At 28.0% G+C, this 25,427-nt stretch overlaps 1 protein-coding gene across 1 annotated transcript in view; it reads left to right on the top strand.

The window, feature by feature from the left end:
- Positions 1-1,191: 1,191 nt before the first annotated feature.
- The window catches only part of LOC134687041 (NADP-dependent malic enzyme-like), a 41,939-nt gene continuing 17,703 nt past the window's right edge, over positions 1,192-25,427 (top strand). Inside the window, exons 1-2 of the mRNA XM_063546985.1 lie at positions 1,192-1,336; positions 21,657-21,779. Coding sequence (XP_063403055.1) covers positions 21,690-21,779 — 90 coding nt within the window. The 5' untranslated portion in view covers positions 1,192-1,336; positions 21,657-21,689. The remainder of the gene's footprint in view (positions 1,337-21,656; positions 21,780-25,427) is intronic.

Here is a 25,427-nt window from a genome sequence, read left to right as displayed (position 1 = left end):
ACCGAACACCCTTTTTATGTATCAGTCGTTGAAAGGGTGTTGCTGACGGGAAAAGAAAGAAAACCCACGTCATAGCCGAAAGGATTACGCAACGTCAAGGCTACATCATCAGAATGTAAAGACAACGAGTCTAGTTCATTATAATTTGTTTGGATTTCAAATGTTCTATAGTTTGTTAAAATAACCTGCGTAGTTCGTTGCAGCACCCAATAAGTTCTAACATAGAATGATTCAGCTGGGTTTACCAAAAATCTACTATCAAAGTAATATTGCGTGTTGTTGTGTTTTAAACTTCAAACAAACAAATCAATAGATATATTAGCTACAGTTGCATAAGTATTATGAATCTGCCTGATTGATTGATTGATTGGTGGTTGCTTAACATCCAGTGGCAAATGTTTCATGCATGTTCAGGATGATCTTCACCAAGACGGCTCAAACGAAAACAGTTGAAATCAAATGATGTATAATAACTTGTGAAGCCTGAGCTAATAAAATGAACGTTTATCAATAAGTATATCAAACAATAAAAAAAAGAGTTTGACGTATCTTCCTCTACGTATTTACTATGTTATAGACATTACTATACAAGCTGCAGGTTGTGAAGTATCAGTTGCAGGTTGATTTTTACTTCCAAAACAATTTAAAGGTGATAAATTTCTTTCATTTTAAGATCTGGATAACAAAGAGAGATAACTCCACTTCTTTATATTCATGATTAGCCAGGGTCACAGGGGGTCACAGAACAGAATAATGAGCGAAAAATTAAATAGTATAACAGTAATATGGACCAATACGGAAGAGTACAGAATATTAAGATGCTGAAATATCAAGAAAAAACAATAGGCAAAAAATAGAGAAAAATAGAAAAAAAGCCTATAAATATAAAAAAATACACAAATGAAGGACAACCCCCAACCCTTTCCACAGACACCCTCGTTCGTATGTACGCGTCTTTGGTTTGAGTCAGTTCCTTGTTGTAATTTTTGATGTAAATTATGAATTCAGTAATGTTTTATTTGATGTAAATCATGGTTTCGGTAAAGTTTTCCTTAATGTAATATTTGAGGTAAATTATGAATTCAATAGCAAGGAAGTTTATATAAATTAACAATCGTATATTGTAAATTATTCAATTTTACTCCAGTCTGTCACAGTTTACACAAGTATTTCCTGGACACTTGAGAGTATCCGTCCATCTTACAGTGGTATCTTTATAGTTTATAGTCATGCAATCTGTTGTATAAATTTAAAAACAAAAACTGTTTAGTCATCGACTGTGTAAAACATAAAGTTAAGGAGACACGGGATATAAATCGGAGTAGCATTGATCAAGGTTAGTTTTCGGTTTTGGTATAGCTAGAGGTGCGATATATTCTGGTACCAATGTAACATTAAAACTAAACTTTAATTAACTAAATGTTTATGGATACAATTCTTGTCGAGCTCATTTTTATTTCGCGGTTGAACTTAAACAACTATACGATGTTTATATTGCACACTATTTTCAGGTTTAAAAAACAAACAAAAAAAGTTGCTAATCTATTATAGAATATTGCCCTTTTTACCATGCAGACTGGACTTTAGCTGAGGTGATGATAGGCATGTATACTGAGGGGTATATATATATATAGCTCGGTATTTACGGACAGGGTTTGAGATGTTGAATTATACTAATAACTTTGCGGCGTATTTTATACAGTAACTCTTGTGTTGAAAAGGCTTGTCATATAGACGCCGAACAGCAGCAAACTGAGCTTGATTTTCCTTTCAAAATATACTCGGCAATGTAATAGTCGGGATTAAAATCGTGTTCCCTGGCAAAGTCATTCACTTCTAACTACGATAGAGTTGAACAGCAGTTGCTTTGCGTGTCAGGGATGATTTAAAGCTGATGGAAGGAAAAATCATGATCTCCTGATTAGTCATATCAATTTACAAGATAAACTTCATCTAACCCCCTGTGCTTTTATGTCACCATCATTAAGCGTGGGTTTTCCTGCACATTATAGTTGTAAAAACAATCTATTTTGTGTCTATGTTAGCATTTAAAAAAAAAATCAGAAACTTGTTTGGAAATAAAACATTAATCAAAGACGTTTTATGCTTGAAATTGTGTATAAACACATGTCTTTCGTGGGATATCCTCTCATAAATGCTTAAGTTGTTGGTTGACGCATGATGATCTACCTGTATCTCCTTTTTTCTTCGAAACTTAAGTAACCATAAAGAGAATATATAAGGGAAATTTAAATTGATGATGAAAAAACAATAATAAGCAGAAATAGTTAAGAAAACTTAGAAGAAAAGAAGGACAGCACCGAAGGCAAAACACTTTAGTTATAGACAAACATTAGTATCCAAACATCTTTAAAGACAAACATTAGTATCCAAACATCTTTATAGAAAAACATTAGTATCCAAACATCTTTATAGACAAACATTAGTATCCAAACATCTTTATAGACAAACATTAGTATCCAAACATCTTTATAGACAAACTTTAGTATCCAAACATCTTTATAGACAAACATTAGTATCCAAACATCTTTATAGACAAACTTTAGTATCCAAACATCTTTATAGACAAACATAAGTATCCAAACATCTTATATACACAAACATTAGTATCCAAACATCTTTATAGACAAACTTTAGTATCCAAACATCTTTATAGACAAACATTAGTATCCAAACATCTTATATACACAAACATTAGTATCCAAACATCTTTATAGACAAACATTAGTATCCAAACATCTTTATAGACAAACTTTAGTATCCAAACATCTTTATAGACAAACATAAGTATCCAAACATCTTTATAGACAAACATTAGTATCCAAACATCTTTATAGACAAACATTAGTATCCAAACATCTTTATAGACAAACATTAGTATCCAAACATCTTTATAGACAAACATTAGTATCCAAACATCTTTATAGACAAACATTAGTATCCAAACATCTTTATAGACAAACATTAGTATCCAAACATCTTTATACACAAACATTAGTATCCAAACATCTTTATAGACAAACATTAGTATCCATACATCTTTAAAGACAAACATTAGTATCCAAACATCTTTATAGACAAACATTAGTATCCAAACATCTTTATACACAAACATTAGTATCCAAACATCTTTATAGACAAACATTAGTATCCAAACATCTTTATAGACAAACTTTAGTATCCAAACATCTTTATAGACAAACATAAGTATCCAAACATCTTTATAGACAAACATTAGTATCCAAACATCTTTATAGACAAACATTAGTATCCAAACATCTTTATAGACAAACATTAGTATCCAAACATCTTTATAGACAAACATTAGTATCCAAACATCTTTATAGACAAACATTAGTATCCAAACATCTTTATAGACAAACATTAGTATCCAAACATCTTTATACACAAACATTAGTATCCATACATCTTTATAGACAAACATAAGTATCCAAACATCTTTATAGAAAAACATTAGTATCCAAACATCTTTATAGACAAACATTAGTATCCAAACATCTTTATACACAAACATTAGTATCCAAACATCTTTATAGACAAACATTAGTATCCAAACATCTTTAAAGACAAACATTAGTATCCATACATCTTTATAGACAAACATTAGTATCCAAACATCTTTATAGAAAAACATTAGTATCCAAACATCTTTATAGACAAACATTAGTATCCAAACATCTTTATAGACAAACATTAGTATCCAAACATCTTTATAGACAAACATTAGTATCCAAACATCTTTATAGACAAAGATTAGTATCCATACATCTTTATAGACAAACATTAGTATCCATACATCTTTATAGACAAACATTAGTATCCAAACATCTTTATAGACAAACATTAGTATCCAAACATCTTTATAGACAAACTTTAGTATCCAAACATCTTTATAGACAAACATTAGTATCCAAACATCTTTATAGACAAACATTAGTATCCAAACATCTTTATACACAAACATTAGTATCCAGACATCTTTATAGACAAACATTAGTATCCAGACATCTTTATAGACAAACATTAGTATCCATACATCTTTATAGACAAACATAAGTATCCAAACATCTTTATAGACAAACATTAGTATCCAAACATCTTTATAGACAAACATTAGTATCCAAACATCTTTATAGACAAACATTAGTATCCAAACATCTTTATAGACAAACATTAGTATCCAAACATCTTTACAGACAAACATTAGTATCCTTACATCTTTATACACAAACATTAGTATCCATACATCTTTATAGACAAACATTAGTATCCATACATCTTTATAGACAAACATTAGTATCCATACATCTTTATAGACAAACATAAGTATCCAAACATCTTTATGACAAACATTAGTATCCTTACATCTTTATAGACAAACATAAGTATCCAAACATCTTTATAGACAAACATTAGTATCCATACATCTTTATAGACAAACATTAGTATCCAAACATCTTTATAGACAAACATTAGTATCCAAACATCTTTATAGACAAACATAAGTATCCAAACATCTTTATAGACAAACATTAGTATCCAAACATCTTTATAGACAAACATTAGTATCCATACATCTTTATAGACAAACATAAGTATCCATACATCTTCATAGACAAACATTAGTATCCAAACATCTTTATAGACAAACATTAGTATCCATACATCTTTATAGACAAACATTAGTATCCAAACATCTTATATACACAAACATTAGTATCCATACATCTTTATAGACAAACATTAGTATCCATACATCTTTATTGACAAACATTAGTATCCAAACATCTTTATAGACAAACATTAGTATCCATACATCTTTATAGACAAACATTAGTATCCAAACATCTTTATAGACAAACATAAGTATCCATACATCTTTATAGACAAACATTAGTATCCAAACATCTTTATAGACAAACATTAGTATCCAAACATCTTTATAGACAAACATTAGTATCCAAACATCTTTATAGACAAACATTAGTATCCGAACATCTTTATAGACAAACATTAGTATCCAAACATCTTTATAGAAAAACATTAGTATCCAAACATCTTTATAGAAAAAACATTAGTATCCATACATGTTTATAGACAAACATTAGTATCCAAACAACTTTATAGACAAACATTAGTATCCAAACATCTTTATAGACAAACATTAGTATCCAAACATCTTTATACACAAACATTAGTATCCAAACAACTTTATAGACAAACATTAGTATCCAAACATCTTTATAGACAAACATTAGTATCCAAACATCTTTATACACAAACATTAGTATCCAAACATCTTTATACACAAACATTAGTATCCAAACATCTTTATAGACAAACATTAGTATCCATACATCTTTATAGACAAACATTAGTATCCATACATCTTTATAGACAAACATTAGTATCCAAACATCTTTATAGACAAACATAAGTATCCAAACATCTTTATAGACAAACATTAGTATCCAAACATCTTTATAGACAAACATTAGTATCCATACATCTTTATAGACAAACATAAGTATCCATACATCTTCATAGACAAACATTAGTATCCAAACATCTTTATAGACAAACATTAGTATCCATACATCTTTATAGACAAACATTAGTATCCAAACATCTTATATACACAAACATTAGTATCCATACATCTTTATAGACAAACATTAGTATCCATACATCTTTATTGACAAACATTAGTATCCAAACATCTTTATAGACAAACATTAGTATCCATACATCTTTATAGACAAACATTAGTATCCAAACATCTTTATAGACAAACATAAGTATCCATACATCTTTATAGACAAACATTAGTATCCAAACATCTTTATAGACAAACATTAGTATCCAAACATCTTTATAGACAAACATTAGTATCCAAACATCTTTATAGACAAACATTAGTATCCGAACATCTTTATAGACAAACATTAGTATCCAAACATCTTTATAGAAAAACATTAGTATCCAAACATCTTTATAGAAAAAACATTAGTATCCATACATGTTTATAGACAAACATTAGTATCCAAACATCTTTATAGACAAACATTAGTATCCAAACATCTTTATAGACAAACATTAGTATCCAAACATCTTTATAGACAAACATTAGTATCCATACATCTTTATAGACAAACATAAGTATCCATACATCTTTATAGACAAACATTAGTATCCATACATCTTTATAGACAAAGATTTGTATCCATACATCTTTATAGACAAACATTAGTATCCAAACATCTTTATAGACAAAGATTAGTATCCATACATCTTTATAGACAAACATTAGTATCCAAACATCTTTATAGACAAACATTAGTATCCATACATCTTTATAGACAAACATTAGTATCCAAACATCTTTATAGACAAACATTAGTATCCATACATCTTAATAGACAAACATTAGTATCCAAACATCTTTATAGACAAACATTAGTATCCAAACATCTTTATAGACAAACATTAGTATCCAAACATCTTTATAGACAAACATTAGTATCCAAACATCTTTATAGACAAACATAAGTATCCAAACATCTTTATAGACAAACATTAGTATCCAAACATCTTTATAGACAAACATAAGTATCCAAACATCTTTATAGACAAACATTAGTATCCAAACATCTTTATAGACAAACATAAGTATCCAAACATCTTTATAGACAAACATTAGTATCCATACATCTTTATAGACAAACATTAGTATCCAAACATCTTTATAGACAAACATTAGTATCCAAACATCTTTATAGACAAACATAAGTATCCAAACATCTTTATAGACAAAAATTAGTATCCAAACATCTTTATAGACAAACATAAGTATCCAAACATCTTTATAGACAAACATTAGTATCCATACATCTTAATAGACAAACATTAGTATCCAAACATCTTTATAGACAAACATTAGTATCCAAACATCTTTATAGACAAACATTAGTATCCAAACATCTTTATAGACAAACATTAGTATCCATACATCTTAATAGACAAACATTAGTATCCAAACATCTTTACAGACAAACATTAGTATCCAAACATCTTTATAGACAAACATTAGTATCCATACATCTTTATAGAAAAACATTAGTATCCAAACATCTTTATAGACAAACATTAGTATCCATACATCTTTATAGACAAACATTAGTATCCAAACATCTTTATAGACAAACATTAGTATCCAAACATCTTTATAGACAAACATAAGTATCCAAACATCTTTATAGACAAACATTAGTATCCAAACATCTTTATAGACAAACATAAGTATCCAAACATCTTTATAGACAAACATTAGTATCCATACATCTTTATACACAAACATTAGTATCCATACATCTTTATACACAAACATTAGTATCCATACATCTTTATACACAAACATTAGTATCCATACATCTTTATAGACAAACATTAGTATCCAAACATCTTTATAGACAAACATTAGTATCCAAACATCTTTATAGAAAAACATTAGTATCCAAACATCTTTATAGACAAACATTAGTATCCATACATCTTTATAGACAAACATAAGTATCCAAACATCTTTATAGACAAACATTAGTATCCATACATCTTTATAGACAAACATTAGTATCCATACATCTTTATAGACAAACATAAGTATCCAAACATCTGTATAGACAAACATAAGTATCCAAACATCTTTATAGACAAACATTAGTATCCATACATCTTTATACACAAACATTAGTATCCATACATCTTTATACACAAACATTAGTATCCAAACATCTTTATAGACAAACATTAGTATCCATACATCTTTATAGACAAACATTAGTATCCATACATCTTTATAGACAAACATTAGTATCCAAACATCTTTATAGACAAACATTAGTATCCAAACATCTTTATAGACAAACATAAGTATCCATACATCTTTATAGACAAACATAAGTATCCATACATCTTTATAGACAAACATTAGTATCCATACATCTTGATAGACAAACATTAGTATCCATACATCTCTATAGACAAACATTAGTATCCAAACATCTTTATAGACAAACATTAGTATCCAAACATCTCTATAGACAAACATTAGTATCCTTACATCTTTATAGACAAACATTAGTATCCTTACATCTTTATAGACAAACATTAGTATCCAAACATCTTTATAGACAAACATTAGTATCCAAACATCTTTATAGACAAACATAAGTATCCATACATCTTTATAGACAAACATTAGTATCCATACATCTTTATAGACAAACATTAGTATCCAAACATCTTTACAGACAAACATTAGTATTCAAACATCTTTATACACAAACATTAGTATCCAGACATCTTTATAGACAAACATTAGTATCCAGACATCTTTATAGACAAACATTAGTATCCAAACATCTTTATAGACAAACATTAGTATCCAAACATCTTTATAGACAAACATTAGTATCCAAACATCTTTATAGACAAACATTAGTATTCAAACATCTTTATACACAAACATTAGTATCCAGACATCTTTATAGACAAACATTAGTATCCAGACATCTTTATACACAAACATTAGTATCCAAACATCTTTATAGAAAAACATTAGTATCCAAACATCTTTATAGACAAACATTAGTATCCATACATCTTTATAGACAAACATTAGTATCCAAACATCTTTATAGACAAACATTAGTATCCAAACATCTTTATAGACAAACATAAGTATCCAAACATCTTTATAGACAAACATTAGTATCCAAACATCTTTATAGACAAACATAAGTATCCAAACATCTTTATAGACAAACATTAGTATCCATACATCTTTATACACAAACATTAGTATCCAAACATCTTTATAGACAAACATTAGTATCCATACATCTTTATAGACAAACATTAGTATCCATACATCTTTATAGACAAACATTAGTATCCAAACATCTTTATAGACAAACATAAGTATCCAAACATCTTTATAGACAAACATTAGTATCCAAACATCTTTATAGACAAACATAAGTATCCAAACATCTTTATAGACAAACATTAGTATCCATACATCTTTATAGACAAACATTAGTATCCAAACATCTTATATACACAAACATTAGTATCCATACATCTTTATAGACAAACATTAGTATCCATACATCTTTATTGACAAACATTAGTATCCAAACATCTTTATAGACAAACATTAGTATCCATACATCTTTATAGACAAACATTAGTATCCAAACATCTTTATAGACAAACATAAGTATCCATACATCTTTATAGACAAACATTAGTATCCAAACATCTTTATAGACAAACATTAGTATCCAAACATCTTTATAGACAAACATTAGTATCCAAACATCTTTATAGACAAACATTAGTATCCGAACATCTTTATAGACAAACATTAGTATCCAAACATCTTTATAGAAAAACATTAGTATCCAAACATCTTTATAGAAAAAACATTAGTATCCATACATGTTTATAGACAAACATTAGTATCCAAACATCTTTATAGACAAACATTAGTATTCAAACATCTTTATAGACAAACATTAGTATCCAAACATCTTTATAGACAAACATTAGTATCCATACATCTTTATAGACAAACATAAGTATCCATACATCTTTATAGACAAACATTAGTATCCATACATCTTTATAGACAAAGATTTGTATCCATACATCTTTATAGACAAACATTAGTATCCAAACATCTTTATAGACAAAGATTAGTATCCATACATCTTTATAGACAAACATTAGTATCCAAACATCTTTATAGACAAACATTAGTATCCATACATCTTTATAGACAAACATTAGTATCCAAACATCTTTATAGACAAACATTAGTATCCATACATCTTAATAGACAAACATTAGTATCCAACCATCTTTATAGACAAACATTAGTATCCAAACATCTTTATAGACAAACATTAGTATCCAAACATCTTTATAGACAAACATTAGTATCCAAACATCTTTATAGACAAACATAAGTATCCAAACATCTTTATAGACAAACATTAGTATCCAAACATCTTTATAGACAAACATAAGTATCCAAACATCTTTATAGACAAACATTAGTATCCAAACATCTTTATAGACAAACATAAGTATCCAAACATCTTTATAGACAAACATTAGTATCCATACATCTTTATAGACAAACATTAGTATCCAAACATCTTTATAGACAAACATTAGTATCCAAACATCTTTATAGACAAACATAAGTATCCAAACATCTTTATAGACAAAAATTAGTATCCAAACATCTTTATAGACAAACATAAGTATCCAAACATCTTTATAGACAAACATTAGTATCCATACATCTTAATAGACAAACATTAGTATCCAAACATCTTTATAGACAAACATTAGTATCCAAACATCTTTATAGACAAACATTAGTATCCAAACATCTTTATAGACAAACATTAGTATCCATACATCTTAATAGACAAACATTAGTATCCAAACATCTTTACAGACAAACATTAGTATCCAAACATCTTTATAGACAAACATTAGTATCCATACATCTTTATAGAAAAACATTAGTATCCAAACATCTTTATAGACAAACATTAGTATCCATACATCTTTATAGACAAACATTAGTATCCAAACATCTTTATAGACAAACATTAGTATCCAAACATCTTTATAGACAAACATAAGTATCCAAACATCTTTATAGACAAACATTAGTATCCAAACATCTTTATAGACAAACATAAGTATCCAAACATCTTTATAGACAAACATTAGTATCCAAACATCTTTATAGACAAACATAAGTATCCAAACATCTTTATAGACAAACATTAGTATCCAAACATCTTTATAGAAAAACATTAGTATCCAAACATCTTTATAGAAAAAACATTAGTATCCAAACATCTTTATAGACAAACATTAGTATCCAAACATCTTTATAGACAAACATTAGTATCCAAACATCTTTATAGACAAACATTAGTATCCAAACATCTTTATAGACAAACTTTAGTATCCAAACATCTTTATAGACAAACATAAGTATCCAAACATCTTTATAGACAAACATTAGTATCCAAACATCTTTATAGACAAACATTAGTATCCAAACATCTTTATAGACAAACATTAGTATCCAAACATCTTTATAGACAAACATTAGTATCCAAACATCTTTATAGACAAACATTAGTATCCAAACATCTTTATAGACAAACATTAGTATCCAAACATCTTTATACACAAACATTAGTATCCAAACATCTTTATAGACAAACATTAGTATCCAGACATCTTTATAGACAAACATTAGTATCCATACATCTTTATAGACAAACATAAGTATCCATACATCTTTATACACAAACATTAGTATCCATACATCTTTATAGACAAACATTAGTATCCATACATCTTTATAGACAAACATTAGTATCCATACATCTTTATAGACAAACATAAGTATCCAAACATCTTTATGACAAACATTAGTATCCTTACATCTTTATAGACAAACATAAGTATCCAAACATCTTTATAGACAAACATTAGTATCCATACATCTTTATAGACAAACATTAGTATCCAAACATCTTTATAGACAAACATTAGTATCCAAACATCTTTATAGACAAACATAAGTATCCAAACATCTTTATAGACAAACATTAGTATCCAAACATCTTTATAGACAAACATTAGTATCCATACATCTTTATAGACAAACATAAGTATCCATACATCTTCATAGACAAACATTAGTATCCAAACATCTTTATAGACAAACATTAGTATCCATACATCTTTATAGACAAACATTAGTATCCAAACATCTTATATACACAAACATTAGTATCCATACATCTTTATAGACAAACATTAGTATCCATACATCTTTATTGACAAACATTAGTATCCAAACATCTTTATAGACAAACATTAGTATCCATACATCTTTATAGACAAACATTAGTATCCAAACATCTTTATAGACAAACATAAGTATCCATACATCTTTATAGACAAACATTAGTATCCAAACATCTTTATAGACAAACATTAGTATCCAAACATCTTTATAGACAAACATTAGTATCCAAACATCTTTATAGACAAACATTAGTATCCGAACATCTTTATAGACAAACATTAGTATCCAAACATCTTTATAGAAAAACATTAGTATCCAAACATCTTTATAGAAAAAACATTAGTATCCATACATGTTTATAGACAAACATTAGTATCCAAACAACTTTATAGACAAACATTAGTATCCAAACATCTTTATAGACAAACATTAGTATCCAAACATCTTTATACACAAACATTAGTATCCAAACAACTTTATAGACAAACATTAGTATCCAAACATCTTTATAGACAAACATTAGTATCCAAACATCTTTATACACAAACATTAGTATCCAAACATCTTTATACACAAACATTAGTATCCAAACATCTTTATAGACAAACATTAGTATCCATACATCTTTATAGACAAACATTAGTATCCATACATCTTTATAGACAAACATTAGCATCCAAACATCTTTATAGACAAACATAAGTATCCAAACATCTTTATAGACAAACATTAGTATCCAAACATCTTTATAGACAAACATTAGTATCCATACATCTTTATAGACAAACATAAGTATCCATACATCTTCATAGACAAACATTAGTATCCAAACATCTTTATAGACAAACATTAGTATCCATACATCTTTATAGACAAACATTAGTATCCAAACATCTTATATACACAAACATTAGTATCCATACATCTTTATAGACAAACATTAGTATCCATACATCTTTATTGACAAACATTAGTATCCAAACATCTTTATAGACAAACATTAGTATCCATACATCTTTATAGACAAACATTAGTATCCAAACATCTTTATAGACAAACATAAGTATCCATACATCTTTATAGACAAACATTAGTATCCAAACATCTTTATAGACAAACATTAGTATCCAAACATCTTTATAGACAAACATTAGTATCCAAACATCTTTATAGACAAACATTAGTATCCGAACATCTTTATAGACAAACATTAGTATCCAAACATCTTTATAGAAAAACATTAGTATCCAAACATCTTTATAGAAAAAACATTAGTATCCATACATGTTTATAGACAAACATTAGTATCCAAACATCTTTATAGACAAACATTAGTATCCAAACATCTTTATAGACAAACATTAGTATCCAAACATCTTTATAGACAAACATTAGTATCCATACATCTTTATAGACAAACATAAGTATCCATACATCTTTATAGACAAACATTAGTATCCATACATCTTTATAGACAAAGATTTGTATCCATACATCTTTATAGACAAACATTAGTATCCAAACATCTTTATAGACAAAGATTAGTATCCATACATCTTTATAGACAAACATTAGTATCCAAACATCTTTATAGACAAACATTAGTATCCAAACATCTTTATAGACAAACATTAGTATCCAAACATCTTTATAGACAAACTTTAGTATCCAAACATCTTTATAGACAAACATTAGTATCCAAACATCTTTATAGACAAACATTAGTATCCAAACATCTTTATAGACAAACATAAGTATCCAAACATCTTTATAGACAAACATTAGTATCCAAACATCTTTATAGACAAACATTAGTATCCAAACATCTTTATAGACAAACATAAGTATCCAAACATCTTTATAGACAAACATTAGTATCCAAACATCTTTATAGACAAACATTAGTATCCATACATCTTTATAGACAAAGATTTGTATCCATACATCTTAATAGACAAACATTAGTATCCAAACATCTTTATAGACAAACATTAGTATCCAAACATCTTTATAGACAAACATTAGTATCCAAACATCTTTATAGACAAACATTAGTATCCAAACATCTTTATAGACAAACATAAGTATCCAAACATCTTTATAGACAAACATTAGTATCCAAACATCTTTATAGACAAACATAAGTATCCAAACATCTTTATAGACAAACATTAGTATCCAAACATCTTTATAGACAAACATAAGTATCCAAACATCTTTATAGACAAACATTAGTATCCATACATCTTTATAGACAAACATTAGTATCCAAACATCTTTATAGACAAACATTAGTATCCAAACATCTTTATAGACAAACATAAGTATCCAAACATCTTTATAGACAAAAATTAGTATCCAAACATCTTTATAGACAAACATAAGTATCCAAACATCTTTATAGACAAACATTAGTATCCATACATCTTAATAGACAAACATTAGTATCCAAACATCTTTATAGACAAACATTAGTATCCAAACATCTTTATAGACAAACATTAGTATCCAAACATCTTTATAGACAAACATTAGTATCCATACATCTTAATAGACAAACATTAGTATCCAAACATCTTTACAGACAAACATTAGTATCCAAACATCTTTATAGACAAACATTAGTATCCATACATCTTTATAGAAAAACATTAGTATCCAAACATCTTTATAGACAAACATTAGTATCCATACATCTTTATAGACAAACATTAGTATCCAAACATCTTTATAGACAAACATTAGTATCCAAACATCTTTATAGACAAACATAAGTATCCAAACATCTTTATAGACAAACATTAGTATCCAAACATCTTTATAGACAAACATAAGTATCCAAACATCTTTATAGACAAACATTAGTATCCATACATCTTTATACACAAACATTAGTATCCATACATCTTTATACACAAACATTAGTATCCATACATCTTTATACACAAACATTAGTATCCATACATCTTTATAGACAAACATTAGTATCCAAACATCTTTATAGACAAACATTAGTATCCAAACATCTTTATAGAAAAACATTAGTATCCAAACATCTTTATAGACAAACATTAGTATCCATACATCTTTATAGACAAACATAAGTATCCAAACATCTTTATAGACAAACATTAGTATCCATACATCTTTATAGACAAACATTAGTATCCATACATCTTTATAGACAAACATAAGTATCCAAACATCTGTATAGACAAACATAAGTATCCAAACATCTTTATAGACAAACATTAGTATCCATACATCTTTATACACAAACATTAGTATCCATACATCTTTATACACAAACATTAGTATCCAAACATCTTTATAGACAAACATTAGTATCCATACATCTTTATAGACAAACATTAGTATCCATACATCTTTATAGACAAACATTAGTATCCAAACATCTTTATAGACAAACATTAGTATCCAAACATCTTTATAGACAAACATAAGTATCCATACATCTTTATAGACAAACATAAGTATCCATACATCTTTATAGACAAACATTAGTATCCATACATCTTTATAGACAAACATTAGTATCCATACATCTCTATAGACAAACATTAGTATCCAAACATCTTTATAGACAAACATTAGTATCCAAACATCTCTATAGACAAACATTAGTATCCTTACATCTTTATAGACAAACATTAGTATCCTTACATCTTTATAGACAAACATTAGTATCCAAACATCTTTATAGACAAACATTAGTATCCAAACATCTTTATAGACAAACATAAGTATCCATACATCTTTATAGACAAACATTAGTATCCATACATCTTTATAGACAAACATTAGTATCCAAACATCTTTACAGACAAACATTAGTATTCAAACATCTTTATACACAAACATTAGTATCCAGACATCTTTATAGACAAACATTAGTATCCAGACATCTTTATAGACAAACATTAGTATCCAAACATCTTTATAGACAAACATTAGTATCCAAACATCTTTATAGACAAACATTAGTATCCAAACATCTTTATAGACAAACATTAGTATTCAAACATCTTTATACACAAACATTAGTATCCAGACATCTTTATAGACAAACATTAGTATCCAGACATCTTTATAGACAAACATTAGTATCCAAACATCTTTATAGAAAAACATTAGTATCCAAACATCTTTATAGACAAACATTAGTATCCATACATCTTTATAGACAAACATTAGTATCCAAACATCTTTATAGACAAACATTAGTATCCAAACATCTTTATAGACAAACATAAGTATCCAAACATCTTTATAGACAAACATTAGTATCCAAACATCTTTATAGACAAACATAAGTATCCAAACATCTTTATAGACAAACATTAGTATCCATACATCTTTATACACAAACATTAGTATCCAAACATCTTTATAGACAAACATTAGTATCCATACATCTTTATAGACAAACATTAGTATCCATACATCTTTATAGACAAACATTAGTATCCAAACATCTTTATAGACAAACATAAGTATCCAAACATCTTTATAGACAAACATTAGTATCCAAACATCTTTATAGACAAACATAAGTATCCAAACATCTTTATAGACAAACATTAGTATCCATACATCTTTATAGACAAACATTAGTATCCAAACATCTTATATACACAAACATTAGTATCCATACATCTTTATAGACAAACATTAGTATCCATACATCTTTATTGACAAACATTAGTATCCAAACATCTTTATAGACAAACATTAGTATCCATACATCTTTATAGACAAACATTAGTATCCAAACATCTTTATAGACAAACATAAGTATCCATACATCTTTATAGACAAACATTAGTATCCAAACATCTTTATAGACAAACATTAGTATCCAAACATCTTTATAGACAAACATTAGTATCCAAACATCTTTATAGACAAACATTAGTATCCGAACATCTTTATAGACAAACATTAGTATCCAAACATCTTTATAGAAAAACATTAGTATCCAAACATCTTTATAGAAAAAACATTAGTATCCATACATGTTTATAGACAAACATTAGTATCCAAACATCTTTATAGACAAACATTAGTATCCAAACATCTTTATAGACAAACATTAGTATCCAAACATCTTTATAGACAAACATTAGTATCCATACATCTTTATAGACAAACATAAGTATCCATACATCTTTATAGACAAACATTAGTATCCATACATCTTTATAGACAAAGATTTGTATCCATACATCTTTATAGACAAACATTAGTATCCAAACATCTTTATAGACAAAGATTAGTATCCATACATCTTTATAGACAAACATTAGTATCCAAACATCTTTATAGACAAACATTAGTATCCATACATCTTTATAGACAAACATTAGTATCCAAACATCTTTATAGACAAACATTAGTATCCATACATCTTAATAGACAAACATTAGTATCCAAACATCTTTATAGACAAACATTAGTATCCAAACATCTTTATAGACAAACATTAGTATCCAAACATCTTTATAGACAAACATTAGTATCCAAACATCTTTATAGACAAACATAAGTATCCAAACATCTTTATAGACAAACATTAGTATCCAAACATCTTTATAGACAAACATAAGTATCCAAACATCTTTATAGACAAACATTAGTATCCAAACATCTTTATAGACAAACATAAGTATCCAAACATCTTTATAGACAAACATTAGTATCCATACATCTTTATAGACAAACATTAGTATCCAAACATCTTTATAGACAAACATTAGTATCCAAACATCTTTATAGACAAACATAAGTATCCAAACATCTTTATAGACAAAAATTAGTATCCAAACATCTTTATAGACAAACATAAGTATCCAAACATCTTTATAGACAAACATTAGTATCCATACATCTTAATAGACAAACATTAGTATCCAAACATCTTTATAGACAAACATAAGTATCCAAACATCTTTATAGACAAACATTAGTATCCAAACATCTTTATAGACAAACATTAGTATCCATACATCTTAATAGACAAACATTAGTATCCAAACATCTTTACAGACAAACATTAGTATCCAAACATCTTTATAGACAAACATTAGTATCCATACATCTTTATAGAAAAACATTAGTATCCAAACATCTTTATAGACAAACATTAGTATCCATACATCTTTATAGACAAACATTAGTATCCAAACATCTTTATAGACAAACATTAGTATCCAAACATCTTTATAGACAAACATAAGTATCCAAACATCTTTATAGACAAACATTAGTATCCAAACATCTTTATAGACAAACATAAGTATCCAAACATCTTTATAGACAAACATTAGTATCCATACATCTTTATACACAAACATTAGTATCCATACATCTTTATACACAAACATTAGTATCCATACATCTTTATACACAAACATTAGTATCCATACATCTTTATAGACAAACATTAGTATCCAAACATCTTTATAGACAAACATTAGTATCCAAACATCTTTATAGAAAAACATTAGTATCCAAACATCTTTATAGACAAACATTAGTATCCATACATCTTTATAGACAAACATAAGTATCCAAACATCTTTATAGACAAACATTAGTATCCATACATCTTTATAGACAAACATTAGTATCCATACATCTTTATAGACAAACATAAGTATCCAAACATCTGTATAGACAAACATAAGTATCCAAACATCTTTATAGACAAACATTAGTATCCATACATCTTTATACACAAACATTAGTATCCATACATCTTTATACACAAACATTAGTATCCAAACATCTTTATAGACAAACATTAGTATCCATACATCTTTATAGACAAACATTAGTATCCATACATCTTTATAGACAAACATTAGTATCCAAACATCTTTATAGACAAACATTAGTATCCAAACATCTTTATAGACAAACATAAGTATCCATACATCTTTATAGACAAACATAAGTATCCATACATCTTTATAGACAAACATTAGTATCCATACATCTTTATAGACAAACATTAGTATCCATACATCTCTATAGACAAACATTAGTATCCAAACATCTTTATAGACAAACATTAGTATCCAAACATCTCTATAGACAAACATTAGTATCCTTACATCTTTATAGACAAACATTAGTATCCTTACATCTTTATAGACAAACATTAGTATCCAAACATCTTTATAGACAAACATTAGTATCCAAACATCTTTATAGACAAACATAAGTATCCATACATCTTTATAGACAAACATTAGTATCCATACATCTTTATAGACAAACATTAGTATCCAAACATCTTTACAGACAAACATTAGTATTCAAACATCTTTATACACAAACATTAGTATCCAGACATCTTTATAGACAAACATTAGTATCCAGACATCTTTATAGACAAACATTAGTATCCAAACATCTTTATAGACAAACATTAGTATCCAAACATCTTTATAGACAAACATTAGTATCCAAACATCTTTATAGACAAACATTAGTATTCAAACATCTTTATACACAAACATTAGTATCCAGACATCTTTATAGACAAACATTAGTATCCAGACATCTTTATAGACAAACATTAGTATCCAAACATCTTTATAGAAAAACATTAGTATCCAAACATCTTTATAGACAAACATTAGTATCCATACATCTTTAAAGACAAACATTAGTATCCAAACATCTTTATAGACAAACATTAGTATCCAAACATCTTTATAGACAAACATAAGTATCCAAACATCTTTATAGACAAACATTAGTATCCAAACATCTTTATAGACAAACATAAGTATCCAAACATCTTTATAGACAAACATTAGTATCCATACATCTTTATACACAAACATTAGTATCCAAACATCTTTATAGACAAACATTAGTATCCATACATCTTTATAGACAAACATTAGTATCCATACATCTTTATAGACAAACATTAGTATCCAAACATCTTTATAGACAAACATTAGTATCCAAACATCTTTATAGACAAACATAAGTATCCATACATCTTTATAGACAAACATAAGTATCCATACATCTTTATAGACAAACATTAGTATCCATACATCTTTACAGACAAACATTAGTATCCAAACATCTTATATACACAAACATTAGTATCCATACATCTTTATAGACAAACATTAGTATCCATACATCTTTATAGACAAACATAAGTAGCCATACATCTTTATAGACAAACATTAGTATCCATACATCTTTATAGACAAACATTAGTATGCAAACATCTTTACAGACAAACATTAGTATCCAAACATCTTTATAGACAAACATAAGTATCCTTACATCTTTATAGACAAACATTAGTATCCAAACATCTTTATAGACAAACATTAGTATCCAAACATCTTTATAGACAAACATTAGTATCCATACATCTTTATAGACAAACATAAGTAGCCCTACATCTTTATAGACAAACATTAGTATCCATACATCTTTATAGACAAACATAAGTATCCATACATCTTTATAGACAAACATTAGTATCCATACATCTTTATAGACAAACATAAGTAGCCATACATCTTTATAGACAAACATTAGTATCCATACATCTTTATAGACAAACATAAGTAGCCATACATCTTTATAGACAAACATTAGTATCCATACATCTTTATAGACAAACATAAGTATCCATACATCTTTATAGACAAACATTAGTATCCATACATCTTTACAGACAAACATTAGTATCCAAACATCTTATATACACAAACATTAGTATCCATACATCTTTATAGACAAACATTAGTATCCATACATCTTTATAGACACACATTAGTATGCAAACATCTTTACAGACAAACATTAGTATTCAAACATCTTTATACACAAACATTAGTATCCAGACATCTTTATAGACAAACATTAGTATCTAGACATCTTTATAGACAAACATTAGTATCCAAACATCTTTATAGACAAACATTAGTATCCAAACATCTTTATAGACAAACATTAGTATCCAAACATCTTTATAGACAAACATTAGTATTCAAACATCTTTATACACAAACATTAGTATCCAGACATCTTTATAGACAAACATTAGTATCCAGACATCTTTATAGACAAACATTAGTATCCAAACATCTTTATAGACAAACATTAGTATCCAGACATCTTTATAGACAAACATTAGTACCCAAACATCTTTATAGACACACATTAGTATCCAAACATCTTTATACACAAAAGTTAAGATTGGATATTTAAATTATGCAAAGCGACTTTTGTTATAGGGTAACGGCTATGACCTTTCATTTCAGCTGTATGCCGTTCAATTTTTTTGGTAGATCATAGATTTTCTCAGTATAGAACCTGAGTCCTATTCATTTTGCCCTCAGTTATTCTCTGTTCTGTAGTCTAGAACCTCGTGTGTCAACGTATATTTTTTCCTCCTAACAGAAGTTCTCATGATATGGAAACTTTGTTATAAACATTGTCATAATATCTTTTCCTGTTGAACAAATATTCTATACCATTTATTTAGGAACATATAGTGTAATGTTTATTCCTGTGATACTATTGTGTTTTGATTGTGTTAAGATATCATATTCATGGTACTAGGTTTATCATCGATAAATAGTTTAGTCACGAAGTTACAGAATTCGCGGGAAATGAGTTATCTGTTCTTTATTTCCAGAGGGCAGTATTTCCAGCTGATTTTACAAACAACATGGACAAAAATGCGTCTGCTACAGATGAAAAAATTGCCCGACCCAGGGTCAGAGGGGTTGATTTGTTGAGAGACCCTCTTTTAAATAAGGTACAATATATTATTCTGTGATTAATGCGGAAGTTTTCTTTTTATCATGCGCCTATTGCAATGGCAATTGCAAAATACATTTTATACGTTCTTGTTCTCAATTTTGACTTTTAAATATATCATCCGAGATGAATTTGCAAAAAATATGAATGGAACTTTAAGAACAAATGTCATATTGTTATACTTTAATTGTTGAAAAACAAGAAACATGAAGCCATATTGAGTTTGAACGCATCAGTAAAATTGGCAATGACCACTTAAGGCTAGCTAGGCTGGTATCAAAATATTCAATGATATTTAATCAGTGTGTCAATTTTCTGGGTCATTCTTATGTCCAAATGGTCAATAGATAAACAAGATAACTTTCAATGTGTCCTGTCCATATTGACTTATATTAATTTGGATGTCACTAAACCCTGTTTAACATAATAGCCTTCAGATTTTCCTGGCCATTTCCATAATCAGCAAGAGCTAGTATACTCACAGGCACTTGTTTCTGTCAATGTTGGGTTTACTATTCATACCAGTACATAAAAAACACACCAGTACAAAAAAAAACCATATATATGATGAGATTAAAACTCATATAGGTGCAAGTTGGAAGAGAAGGGAACTGGCATACATGCTTCAGTCTTCTTCAAGGCAAACATGATTTTTTATTTAATACACCAAAAAATTGTTTTATTCCCCCCCCCCCCCCTTTTTTTTAAAAAAAATTAAGAAAACATTATTTTACAGAATTTAAGTGGTTTTTAAAGCAATTGCTTTCATGCCGTCGCGTATGGCCATCTTTGTGACCCAGATCAGAGACTCCGCCCAGATCAAGCCATAGTATTTTGTTAAACAGGCTCCTGGTCTGTCATTCTTAAACACCTATGTATGTTTTCTAATGCAATACATAGCTTGAAACTTTTGAAAAACGTTGGTGGATTTAAGAAAGTTCAGCATACGTTCTTGTAGATGTATTTTTGTATTTAGGGGGACAACCGTTTGACTATCAAAAAAACGTAAACGTCCGAGTGAAAAAATGCATTTTTATACCTGCGATTCCGTTTTCCGTTCGTACGATGTTTCAACAAAATATGGAATCATTTCAGTTGTTGATTTAGTATTGAAAATTTGACTGAATTATCTTTTATAATATACGGTTTTATATGTTTAATTGGTGTTTTTTTAAGAAAGAGGTCAGGTGCTCTTGTTCATTCATAAAATTGTCGTTCATTCATAAATTTATCGTAAAATCAAAATCACTACACAGGTTATCAGGTTATACGTAGTGTCAAATGATTACCTGTAATCTTAAAATAGACAAAGTTAACTGACCTATTTTGTTGATTTGTTTGCGCAAATAATTTGGAGGAACAAAACCCTTGTTGAAACACATAACAATAAGTTTGTTTTCCTTTTTTGTCATAACTCCGTAAGATTTATCGATCACCTTACTAATGAAATGGACCCATCCAAAAGTGATAGATGCCAAGTCCAGATGAAGAGATATTTACAATTTGGAATTTTCTAGTTTCATAGATTAAAAAAAGTACATCCTTTTTGGATATCATATTCAAAACTGGGTATGCATGACAAATGATGAAACCATTATCCTCGTCTTTCCAATGGACGAGTCTACTACGTTTGTTGACCCTCGACGGTCCACCGTGTTTGCAATTTTATTTCACATGTTTTCGAAATATTGAAGATCATTTTCACAATGTTTCCTGAAAATTGGATAAATATCAAAGCAACTTATAGCTGTTTGTTCTTGTTCGTATAATGACGATTTAATGTCATGTTTGTCTGTGATGGCCCCTCTTTTCGGGATTGCATGAGAATTATAGTTATCTCGTACCGCATGAGGATGACACATATCAACTGAGCAATAATGTTTGGGACTTAGTTTTTAAGAAATGATGACAAAGTAACATTATGAAAATATTTTTAGTCAGCTGAAATATATATTTATTTTTTACATGTTTATCTCTTGTAAAATATTTTGTTTCTTTCCCGTTTTTCAACATTTGCGTCTGGAAAGTTGAAATGTTTTAACTGAAGTGTTAAATTTAAATTAATTATGAAAATTTCATCAATAAAGGAAATTATTGCCCAGTTACAAACACTACTAGGGGATAATCCATAATAATTTCTCTTGGAGTTTATATGTTTCAGCACATGTATATTTGACCCCAACTTTAGCCTGGTAAACGTGTTGTCTCCTTGTGAAATATAAAACATATTAAAAATGACTTTCTGCTAAAGTCTTTAATTGATATAAAGTTAAAACCTTCTTAATTCTCACTAGACAACACTCCTGTCATGTTTAATTCTTAAATATATGTGGATGAAAAAAAAGTCCCCAAAACATAAACATGGCAGCAATTGCTTTTACAGCCTTTCAGGCTTTGATTTTTAGGCAGCAGATAATTATAGAGATGTTTATTTGAATTGGTGTAATTTTCCCTTGATACCAAGCTAAATTTGATCATTAATATAATAATAAACTCAGGGTTTCATCCATTATTGTCAATCATTTTCCAAAATGTACAAAACCATTTTCCAAAGAGTACAAAACATACACTTTTTTCAGACCCACCACCCTCCCCCAAAAAGTGTACATCAACCATTTTTAGATTTCAAGACAAAATTTAATCATTCTTATAAAAAAAAAGAAGATCCTGTCTATTATGGCATGTATGGTTTAGTTTAATATAAAATTGCATTGAAAGTAAACTGAAACGGATCTGACTGTTTTATTTTATTTTTTTAAAGTGTACCCTAAAAATGTTGATTTTTAACCCTCTCCCCCAAGTGTGCCTTTTGTACACTTTGGAAAATGTTGACAATTATAGATGACCCTTAACATATTTCTGCAGGTAGGGTTGAATATTAATATGTATATTAAGAATAAAATTCCAAGCTGCTGCATAAATGATAATCATGTTGGTTCTGTTGTTCTATATTGTGTATATTAAACATATAATTATGTAGTCAAAATCAGGACATAAATTTTGTTCAGAAATGGAAATAATATTAATCAAGAAAATTCAATTTCTGCCCTCAGTATTTTACCAGGGGTATTTACCGCCCTGGTCAGTGGTCAATACTGTTTAATACTGGTCAATTTAAATTTTCTCAGCTCTTTTGTCAATATTAATAGCAAGAAAATCTAAAAATAACAAAATATACATGTAAGAAGAATTGTCTTTAACCTAGTAAATCAGTTGATATAAAACTGTCTTCGTTTTATAGTATTAAGAGTTCAGAAAAATTAGTTTATTATTTGTTGAAGTCCAATTATATTTCTTTATTTTCCAAAATTATTCAAAATCAATGCATCAAGCAATTGATGTCTCAATTAAATGCATTCACTTTGTTTAACATGGCCACCAAAAAATGCGAAAATGTTTTAAAAATTGATTTTCTTTAGCCATATAATACTAAAATGAATAATTTGATACTTAGCACTTGAGAAAGTAATTATTGGACTGGCAAAGTAATAAATCTTTCCCTATGTTTAATTCTAAAATATAGTGATCTGTCATGAATCAGTCAATTTAACTTTCATTAGCCATGTCAGCAATGTTAGCTGAACATTTATTTTTTTATAAAGTTTTGTCTGTTATTTTTAAATATGCATGTACATATATGTAGTTC

This window comes from Mytilus trossulus, chromosome 10 (assembly GCF_036588685.1).
Source record: "Mytilus trossulus isolate FHL-02 chromosome 10, PNRI_Mtr1.1.1.hap1, whole genome shotgun sequence".
Classification (NCBI taxonomy): Eukaryota; Metazoa; Mollusca; class Bivalvia; order Mytilida; family Mytilidae; genus Mytilus; species Mytilus trossulus.
The sequence above is the reverse complement of the archived record's forward strand: the minus strand, read 5'-3'. Positions and strand labels throughout refer to the sequence as shown.